Source organism: Theobroma umbraticum, unplaced genomic scaffold (assembly GCF_002168275.2).
Source record: "Theobroma umbraticum cultivar Fairchild unplaced genomic scaffold, ASM216827v3 scaffold_30.0, whole genome shotgun sequence".
NCBI classification, from domain to species: Eukaryota; Viridiplantae; Streptophyta; class Magnoliopsida; order Malvales; family Malvaceae; genus Theobroma; species Theobroma umbraticum.
This window is the reverse complement of record NW_018397254.1, coordinates 15,237,573-15,249,220: the sequence shown is the minus strand read 5'-3', so window position 1 is coordinate 15,249,220 and position 11,648 is coordinate 15,237,573. Positions and strand designations below refer to the sequence as shown.

The following is an 11,648-nucleotide window of genomic DNA, read 5'->3' as shown; positions in this document are numbered from 1 at the left end:
TAGCTTCTTTAACTGTTAGGGCTTCAATTTATACTTGAAGAGTCAAAATTTTCTATTAAAGACAGTTTCTAGCCGTTGTGAACATGTTTAATGCCACATTAGCCATTATTTTGTCTTCTAGCATTCAAATTCAAATAGGCAGATAGTTTATCGTTAACTAGTTAAAGGCAGGCTCTAATTGATTAAAGTTTCTCTAACTTACACTATCTAGTAGCTCTATTCACTATGTTAACCGGTTAAAGGAAACTTTAACCAATTAAAGATATTCTGTTTTTGAACTTCTCCAACCAACAATCTTTTTTAAATTAGTTAATCTTCCCTTTAATTGATTAAAGCATATCCTCCTTCATCTTTAATCAATTAAAATATAGTTTAACTAATTAAAATTTCTTTAAATTGAATTTCTTCATTTTGGCTCCCTTCAACGGTCATTTTCGCTTTGAATTTAAACTTTGGCACTTTAAAGTGCTTCAAGTCTTGAGCTTTAACTGATTAACCCGTTTGCTTAACCAGTTAGCAAGCTTCTGTCTTTAACTTCTAACACCTTTTTAATCAATTAAGCTTGGTTCTAACTGATTAAGGCTTTTCTATTTCATTTTCATATAGCACCCAAATTTTCCTCAACTTATTAAGGCTTCTCGTTAATCAGTTAACAATGTTCTGTTTTCACTAAGTCCTTTATTCTTTGCATCTTAATTGATTAACTTTTCTTCTAAGTTAGCAAGCTTCTTGACTTATATTTAATCATCAAATTTATTAAAGGAATTTAAACTTTACCTTGCATACTTAAGGAGTGAAGTTAGACATCAATAAATAAGAAATGTTTTGTTATCATCAAAAACATATGAAATCAACAAACCCATGTAATACCAATTCATGATTTTCATTCCTGTTGGACTCTAAAAATATTTTTCATCTTAAAGCACTAATATATATAATGCTAATATATTATTCTAAAACACGTTTTAGAAAACATACTAAGCGGATTTCATGAGTCCAACAATTATATGAAAATTGCTTGAATATCTTTCTCAATAAAGAATGGTGAATCCTTATTAAGCATCTAATATTATTTATTTAGCATGTACATAACCCAATGTACCAAGATATAGCCTTTAAATTCAGCATCACCTATTGGTAACATCAAAGTCATCTAGATACTAAATAAATTATATTGACCTCTCAAGCCTAAAGACAATTAAAGTCATCTTTTAAATTATTGATAGTAACAAACTTATGTGGAACTCTTTAATTAGATACTATTCGATGCATGTGTCTTATACACTACACCCACTTATTGGCTTTAAGGTCACTACCCCAATGATAGAGTTAAAACATTCAATCTTTTTTTTGATAAAGGCATAACAAGTGTAAGCTTTAAACAATTAGTCACATTTAGCCTAGAATAAGTTGGCAAAAAAGGAACTAAAGAACTATAACTCTTTGCTTAATAGTTCATCAACTATTAGCATAATTTTTCTACAATGTAAAAAATAATTTATAATCATATCATATATGTCATAAATAAATAAAATACCCATTAAAATAATACATATATGAAATCAATAATTGATGTAGCAATTTATTATCTAATAAATAAATAATAAAATTGGTTTTTAAGGGCATATGTGTCCAACAGCATCTTACTAGAAAACTTGGTACTTTGCAGTCGATTGGTATACTTTCGTGTTCTTGGTTGTGTTTTGATCTCTTTTGGTGAAAAAGAAAGATAAAATTGTATATCTCTTAGCTAGAACTAGGCTCTACAAGCATAAGCAACGCCAATCTCTATAAAAGTTACTTGCAGTTGTCATTTGTGTGGATCACCATTGGAAGCTAGACACTTGGATAACTTCTAGTTTGCAACACAACTTAGTGAAAAAGATTACATTGTGCTGATAACCTTAAGATTTTGGCTCTAAGGAATTAAGGTATAATGACCTTTATCCTCTAATTGAGATTTATCTAAGATACATATGCAATGATTTTGTTCATGAGAAAAGAAATTTTAAATTCCGCTATGCACATGGAATATGATTGCATGTCTATTGTTCCACTATTTCCTAATAGTATAAATGTCCTATCTTTATAAAGTATCAACTAGGAACTATTCAGGAATGATACATTAATGTAGTGAGGATTTCATAATTATGACACATTATAATTCCTATGCAAATCATAATCACTACTAAAACTTTATTTTATCAGTAATAAACATATGAAAAATATGTTAACTCATAGATAAAAAAAACCTTTTATTATTACAATGCTTAAAATCAAATTCAATGTTTCCTACAAAACATGTTGATTGGTTAGCATGGCACACCTAAAATCTATTACCCTTTTGCCTAAAAATCAGACTATTCGTCATTTGAGCGGCTTTCACCAAAATAGTAAAAGTTGGAAAAAATAAGTTCTCCAAGTGCAGCTTATTCTCATCGAATATCCTAAGACTTCTAATAGTCTCTTCCGAAGTCAATGAAACTAAGCTTCTCCTAGGTTGAAAAGAACTTCTTTCCTAACATTTTGCACATTTGACTTTAAAATTCCATGAGGTGAAATTGACACACCATGTATATACTTTTTCAATATAAAACTTTTTCAAATTATCATCCAATCCAACTAAGAATTCTCACAAACTTCATAACGTGCTCTTGAGCATCTCCAATCTTACATAGAATAGCTTGAACTTTGGGTCGGTGTTGTCTTTAGGGTATGGCTTAGCAATGGCTAAATAGTGTGACCTTCAAACTTGAAAATTTCCCAGCTCTTATTCTAACATTTAGAGCTATTTTATTGTCACAAAACCTTTGGTAATGGCCTACAAGATTACTACAATAGAGGTAATGGCTTTATAAGTGTTGCATTGGTCATGATATAAATTTAATACTCATTCTGTACATTATCATTGCTCTTCATATAGTAATGTAGTAGCTGTGAAGCAACTTTTTATAATATGAGAAACATAATATGCTTGTAGCTAAAAAAATGAGCATTTACAACTATTTTCTGTCTGTTTTTTTTTCTATCGAATGAAGGTAGGTTAGCTCATTGACATTTAGATGCATTCATAAACATGGTTAAGAGTTCAATATATTGCTTTTGTCAATTTACAAGTGGATCCCCACATAATTTTGGCTCAAAGATACTTAGTTAGTGCCAAACAAAGCTTTGAGATGGATTCTGTCTTGATGTTCATCCAAAATTCACATACAAATTGCAAAGATGAAGACAAAGGCATTTTTCCAAACACCTCGTGAGTACAACAATCTTTAGTTTGTATTCCTCAAAACTAGATATCAAAAATTCTTACACAAAAAAGTATAATTTCAGGTAAAATAAAAAATATATATTTTATAATTTTAACGTAAACGTATGAGAATAGAAATTAAAATACTTAAAATCTTATATAAAATGTGTAAACAAATATTGTAATTAATTTAAAATAAATTATTATTTTAAATGTAATAAAAGGTAACAATAAAAATAACTTTATTATATTTTAACGTAAATAAGTCTGATGTACTGTAAAGTAGAAATTATTCTTCTTAAATTGTAACATAAATGCATAAGAATAAAGATAAAACATTATATCATTTATTATAAAATAAAAAGTTACATTATTTAGTTTTTTTGGAAACAATTTTAATTTAATTTCTCTCCCTCAAACTAGCTATTAAAAATTTTTACATAAAAACTATAATTTCACGTAATTAAATAAAATGTTAATGTTGAAAACAATATTTTATTAATTTTAATGTAAAATGGTGAGAATAAGAATAAAAATATGTAACATCAAATGTAAAATAGGTACAAAGTATCATAATTAAATTAAAATATATTTTAATAATTTTATACATAATGGAAGATAACAATATGTATGACCTTATTATGGTTTAAGGTAATTAAAAGAGATGTATTATAAAGTTGAAATTAAACTTTCTAAAATCTTAATGTAAATATGTAAGAATAAAGATAAAAAATTATATCATGCACGTATAATAGAAAAATTCAATATTTAGTTGTTTTTGAAACAATTTTAAATAATTTGTAACCCTCAAACTAGATATAAAAAATATAATTTCACAAATGACATTTTAAAAAAACTAAAGTAAATGTGTGAGAATAGGGATAAAAATATATAACAAATAACATAAAAGAGATAAAAAAAATTATAATAAATTTGAAATAAATTATCATGATTATAAAATTATATAATATGTGTATAAATTAAGACGCTTCATCTTACATACAAATTTTAAGTCCATGTCAATTTTGTTTGATGAAAAGATATGATATTATCATATATTGATAAAACTTTTTTGTACATTAACAAATAAACTTAATAATATTCCAATATAATACAACTTCTAAAACTCACACAAATATTAATTTCTTACATCAAAATTATTACAATTTACTTATTTTTGTTAAAATATTTATAATTTACATTCACCTCCATTATTTATTATTATTTTGTTCAAGTCAATCTTTATTATTCAAAATAAATCGTGCTATAAAATATAATAATTAATGATAATCTTAATTACTATAATTGTTGTACTATACAATTTGATATGTAAAAAATAAATCATATGAAATTAACAAAATATATTTACTATATATTCAGTAAGCTATGACGTAGTTATGTTGAATTTTAAATTATAATATATTTATTTATAGAAAATAAGTAAAATTAAGTATTTATCTTATATATTAAATGAATAAAATAAATAAAAATATATTTATTTAAGTTTTCGATCTATTTAATTTTTTTTATTATTTTGAAATACTAATGACCTATGGGAACAGATAGAGCCGTGAACACGTGTGCAACGAAAATTGTGAAATCACATCCTATCCTGTATAAGTGCCACGGCGCTCAATAGAATCTCTGCATACACATCTGCTAAAATGCACCGGGGCCTCCTCCTCGTTAGAAAAAATATCGGGGATGTCCGAAACAAGAGCCAACCGTTCAGCGTTCACGAGGAGAAAACACAAATTTTGTTTTCTATTTATTCTTTATTAACAAATCCCATTTTCCATTTTCGAAACTTTAGAAAAAAATACAGCAAAATAAAGTTAGTATTAGCAAAATCTAACAGAGAGAGAGAGAGAGAAATGGGAAGCAGGAGCACCAGCGCTGCTCTAATCTCCCATGTGCAGCTCAACAAAAGCTGCTTCAAGCTCGTCAAGTCAACCAGGACTCAGCTCAACTGTATTAAACTGGGCGATTCAAGGAGGGGGAGGCTGGAATTCGGTGCTTCGCGGAGCAAGAAAGGTTTCGGTAGAGCCGTTTGTTTCGCCGCCGTTGATGATGATGTCAAAGAAAATCGACAACAAGACCTTACTAAAACCAGCAGCGCCTCAGCCATCGAAGACAGACCTGGTAACAATTAACAACGAACTAAAACCGAAATCTATTTAATTTTTCCCGAACTGCTTGCTTGCGGTGATTTAAGGCCTTCCTTTCATTGATGCTTTTGTTAGATTTTGTTTGTTTTTTTTTTTTTTGGTTTTTAATTCCCATAAAGTTGGTAGAAAGTGTTTTTTTATTGAGATTTGATGAATCAGCTTAATTATTGTTTAAATGAGGTTGAATATTTGGGCTCAAGTTAGATTTCCTACTCACACATGGGCAGCTGTCCTGCTTTGCTCATTGCCTCCTTTTATGAAGTTGATATGATTAAGTTTTTGGATTGGAATTGCTAGAAGGATTGTGTTGCTTGTTGAGGGATCATTTCCGAGGGCCTAAACTAATGGATTGTTGGCTTAAACAGTCGCACTAATGGAGCTTCAATCTGTGCTTATTCATGAATGGGAAATTTTAAACGAATATATGTTGGCAGGGAAGGTTAGTGTTATGGGAAAATATCCGCTTAAGTCATGATGTGTCCTCATCTTAGTTTGCTCAGCATAACAGAGGAGTGTATTCTGTTGTTCATTGAAATAGTTTTGTGTCTAATTAACTGCTTCAGGATGAACATTAACTGCCCCATGTATCAGATTATTGATCCATAACATTTGGATGATCAAATCTGTTTGAGCATAGGTGCTGCAAGGTGGAGAGAAAGACTTCATTCAAAATTATCTGCTTGGTTAAGAGTTTCGTCATTCTAGTAGGGTGAAATGACCAACTTAGGCCATGCATAAGAGAATGCTCCAGAGAAAATGAATGTCATTCTTAATTCAGGCAGAGTCCTGTGATACTGATATAAGGTTTTAACTTTTAATGGCCTAACTAATTTGGCCGGTGATCTTTACCTGTTCACAAGTATTATTCTTTATAATATGATGTTATTAGCATTTACATCACAGTGTACATTGCCTTATAGCAATTGGTGAGGAAAGCTGGATTGAAAAGTACATTGCCTTAGTGCAATGGGATGTTTTCGTCCCTGACCAAGTAAACCAGAACAAACTTGCTTTTGCTTGAGTTCTTTGCTAAAAGCTTAAAGGGATATATTTCTTCAAGCTGCTTAAGTGGTCAATTTTATGAAAAAGCAAAAGGGACCATAAACTGAATGATTCTGGCAGATGTGATGCAGTGTGGAAGTAAAAACGATAAGAGCAAAACAAAAACAGTGAAAGGAAACAGAATAGAGGCTAAAGATGTAAACTCAAGTAGGAACATAAAACAGTTGAGGGTTTAGAGTTGTAAAACCTCTCAACAAATAATTTTCAACTATAATACAACTTAATGGGTTGAAAAGACCATTTATACTCGAGTTACAGCAGTTTTTGGTCGTGGCCCTTGTATATACATAAATCTCATTTAATCCCAGTCATTCAAACTCATTAAAGTATCACATGCTAGATACAGTGCCACTTGATCAAATAAAAATGTGATAACTAACCATTAACTAATTTGATAACTAAAATAACTAATTTAAGTACCAAAATAACTAATTTGATAACTCTTGGAATGCTCTCACATCAATCTTCTCAGGTAGAGAAAAGGCCTTCCTACTGAAAACTTTGGTAGCTTTAGCATAGATTTCTGGGTCAGCCCTTTTCAGTTCATCTTCTGCAAGCTAAGTAGTCTCACTAGCTGGTTTACTCAACTCCTCCATAATAAGCTTAAAAGAAGGATCACTTGACTAATTATTTTTTAGTTCTTGAAAGCCAGAAACTTGATTGCTCCTTCCTATTTCCACTGGTCTCCCTACAGCTCCAACCAACATGTAATGCCTCACACTCCATGATAAATAACTTCTCAAATTCTGGAAGTACAAGAACCAATACCTCTTTCATCAAAAGCTTAATTTGTTCAATCGCTCTTTGTGCAAATTTGGTCTCTCATACCTGTCACTTTTCAAGCAGTTAGTGATAGAGCTCATAATAGAACTGAAATTCTTTACTAACCTTCTATAGAACAAAGCTCACCCATTAAAACTTCATACTTATTTTGTTGATTTAGGTGCTGGCAACAGTCTAATGAAACACCCTTTTTCTGGATCTGGTTATAGTCTATTTACCACGACAATAAATCCCTAAAACACAATTTCGTAACACAAGAAAGAGCACGTCTTCAAGTTTACAAAGAGTTTCTCTATAAGGGCAGCTTCTAAAGCTTGCAAAAACTGAGTTGAGCATTCTTCCTTAGATTTACTATAAATCAAGATGACATCAAATAAACATCCACCAACAAGTTCAAGAAAAGCTTTAGTGCCTTAGTCATAACTTGCATGAATGTGCTTAAAGGATTAGAGGGACCAAATAGCGTCATTAACCATTCTGAGTAAACAAGAACAAACTTGCTTTTGCTTAAGTGGTCAATTCTATTGAAAAGTAGGGAGCACAAACTGAAGGTTTCTGGTGTTATTGGGATGATGATGAGTTTCAGCAAAGCAATTTGCAGATTGCATATGGCATCTTTAAGCTTGTGAATATCTTTAGGTCCCAAGGCACTTACAATTGATACTGGGCATTAGGAGTCAGAATTTGGGTTATTTTTGTGGCAAAAATAATTCGAATCATTTTCACAGTCCTTTTCTATGAGCTTTTCTTATGATATCAAATAATATTGGATGTTTTAAGCATAGGAGGTGGCGATAGTGAGGAGCATGGTTTGGTGACTCTTTAGTAAATATCAAATGCCACCTGTATGATGAATGATCAGAGAATATTTTAAATAGATTGCAAGAGAGGATGAATGAATATTTATAACTTGGGATTTTCTAATATCATGCTTCATTTCTTCCTTAAAAAATGCTTTAAACTTAAAGAAAATACTGCTGGTACTGTTGTTTTTCATCATCTTGGACACAATGCTTTACTCACATCGAAGTTTTCTGTTAAGGCATCCTAATTATAACCAAGTGGCTAGAAGGGGAAAGCTCCAAAGGCAATAATGGGATATACCACCACTTAATGCTCTTACATGTATGTAGGTCAAGTGGAACAACTAAAGAAAATGGTCCTGCTGTGTGGGCTTCACAGACAGGACAACAACCAACCAAGGCTTCATGGAAAGGCTACTGAAAAGCCAGTTGGTAATAGCTGTATGCCCGATCAGAATATATGGTACTAGAAACTCCATACTTGAACGATGTGAGATATAAAAGTGATTGTTGGTTTCATTAAAGATAGTATTTTGTTTCCAAGGGAAATATGTAGATCAATTGTTTGTGCCATGAGAGCTCATGTTTCTTTTTGGCAGTATTATTGGGTAATGGCCCTGCAGAAAACACGACCAAATTTACCATTCTCAAAAATGGCTTGTTTACTAACTTTCCTTGGACTGATAAATTGATGTGCACATTGTGTTTCAGTTTATATCTGAGTAAAAGTTTTGTCAAAATAAGTAATGGCTGTGTGAACACCAAAGCTCTAGGCTTTTCCATTTCTTCTAATTGGATACCATTATTCTTGATATGTTTAATTTTGCATCTCAAGGAAGGAATGATTTGCGTTTGTTGTACATTCTAGAATTATATATTTTTCTTAATTTAGTTCTTGATTATTGTAATATTAGGAGTTAAATAGATTTGCATGCTTCAGGAAAATGCTGACATCTTCTATGATGTATGATATAGATGTGGCTAATATCTTAAGTGAAGAAACACCACAAAGGTTTGAGCAGAACAAACAAGGAAGTGAGCTTTATAATTTTCTTTATCCTGATAAAGAGCTCCTACCAGATGATAAAGAAATGACTGTATTTGATCATCTTGAAGAGCTACGCCAAAGAATATTTGTGTCAGTATTGGCTGTTGGAGGTGCTATGTTGGGATGCTTTGCATTTTCAAAAGAACTGATAATGTTTCTTGAGGCTCCAGTTAAAACACAGGGTGTAAGATTTCTGCAATTAGCTCCTGGCGAGTTTTTCTTCACAACTTTAAAGGTGAGATTGAATGCAATCCTTTTGTCTTCAGGAATATAAATACCAGTTTTTGGTCGCAACATAATGTGGGTATTTTACCCAATTTATAGAAGAGCTTTTTTGCTGCAAAATCAAAAGTAAGGTGTCTTGTTCTAAAAGTTTTTAATTTTTTAACTTATGCGGGAAGCTCATTTGGTAACAATATTTAATGAGATCTTTTACATTTTCAATTTACCCTTTAGTAATTCATAAAATTGTAAGGAGAATTATATTGTTTTCACTTCAATCTTTTTGTCCAATTCTTTCTCTTGATTTCATTTATTTTTTTCTAATTAACAAATTATTTTATTTTATTTATATCTCTTAACTCAAAACTTATGATTTGTTTTAATGAATTTGAATTTTTTATTTATTATATATACATAAAAATAATAAATAGTTTTCTACATCCTACATCACTTTTTTATTATGTTTGCCAAACACACTTAGCTTTTCTTTACAGCACTTTCAGAGCAATTCTACTCAAATAATACTTCCTACAGAAGCTCCAATGTGCCAAACAGGCCCGATAGCTATCTTTATAGTAATAGACTTAATATGGAAATGTAGATGCTAGCTTATTTGGCTACTACTGCAGCCACATGAATTGGGTGCACATCCATATTGCTGAAGTTCTTGAATGTGTTAGGTAGCTTGGGAATGTCATGGTTTGTATTTCCTATGATTCTAATTGAAATTGAAATCATAACACGTGTGTATGTAATTGTGTGACTATGTGGAATGAGTACTAACTTTTCTCTCTTGCTCTATTTCATGTTTATTTTATTGGTTTATTTATTTATTTTTTATACCAATAAGTACAGCACCATATGATACCTCTGGAATGATGTGCTATCCATATTAAAGAAAGCTTTAAAAGTTTTTGATTAAATTACATCGTAGTTGTTGTTGTTGCATACTGTAATATCTGGAAGTATGTGATATTGTAATTAATTTTTTGATACTATCTTACTTGATTAACTTCATACTGCAGCCTCAACACTAAATATAAATAGATTCAACTTTGATAAAAAATGAAAAACAAAAGAAGGCCTAAGTTCAAAGAAATAAACAATAAAAAATAAAAAGGATAAAGGAAATACGCTTGATAACAAATGATTTGTGAGTGGTGTCATGCAGGTGTCAGGATATTGTGGCCTTCTTTTAGGAAGCCCTATAATTCTCTATGAGATCATAGCTTTTGTTCTCCCAGGATTAACAAGAGAAGAAAGAAGGTTTCTGGGGCCTATTGTTTTGGGCTCCTCAGTTCTTTTCTATGCTGGTATTGCCTTCTCGTACTCAGTTCTGACTCCAGCAGCCTTGAATTTCTTTGTTACCTATGCCGAAGGGGTTGTAGAATCTTTGTGGTCCATTGATCAGTACTTTGAGTTTGTACTAGTGCTCATGTTCAGCACAGGCCTGTCTTTCCAGGTATTTCCTAATTCTATTGCGGTAAGAGTTGAACATAGATTAGCCGCCATAATTGTAAGTTCTGAAGTTCACATCTATATGAAATTTGAAAACTAGATTGAGCATCTTCCTTTCTAACTTTGTAAGACTGCAACCAGATGATTCTCTTAGCATTGTTTTTGATAAAATCTCAAAGTCAAAATATTTAGATTTCTGCAACAACATTTTCAGGGAAACTAAACTGAGACTGTCTCATGCTCATGCTCGTGCTCTGCACAGACGCTTAACTGAAAGCTTAGATGGTTTCCATTTGATTTATTCTACAGGTTCCTGTAATACAATTTCTTCTCGGACAACTTGGTCTCGTCTCAGGGGACCAGATGCTCTCAATATGGAGATATGTTGTGGTGGGTGCAGTTATTGCTGCAGCTGTACTCACCCCTTCAACAGATCCTCTTACTCAGATGCTTCTGGCGACGCCACTGTTGGGTCTTTACTTAGGAGGTGCATGGATTGTTAAGCTTACGGGACGCTGACTTGACTGTGCAACAATTCAGTGGGCTCGTTTTGTATATTATTAAACAATGAGGCATAGTGACAAGTAGAAAAATCAGCCACCAAATCTTCTACTGATTTCGCATCATCACTGTAGAATTGTTTTTGTTTTTACGTGTATTGTAAACTTTTGCCAGATAGCACAATTGATTTATTATGCTACTAGAATGTTGAATAAGACTTTAAACATAGAATGAGAAAGTATTACTATTAAAGAAACAACCACTTTTCAGAACAAAGTTTCTCTTCACAAGTTGGCTTCAGTTGACAAAAGTTTCAAATCTCTCTCCCTAATTGATCACAGCAACGTTCTGCA

The 11,648-nt window shown here is 31.4% G+C and overlaps 1 protein-coding gene across 1 annotated transcript; it reads left to right on the top strand.

Moving 5' to 3' along the window:
• The first annotated feature begins 4,922 nt into the window (after nt 1-4,922).
• APG2 (Sec-independent periplasmic protein translocase) lies at nt 4,923-11,554 on the top strand. The gene is made up of 4 exons (XM_021418441.2): nt 4,923-5,392; nt 9,042-9,349; nt 10,508-10,798; nt 11,104-11,554. The coding sequence occupies exons 1-4, from the start codon at nt 5,125-5,127 to the stop codon at nt 11,311-11,313; spliced, it is 1,077 nt and encodes a 358-aa protein (XP_021274116.1). The 5' UTR covers nt 4,923-5,124; the 3' UTR covers nt 11,314-11,554.
• Nucleotides 11,555-11,648: the final 94 nt, after the last annotated feature.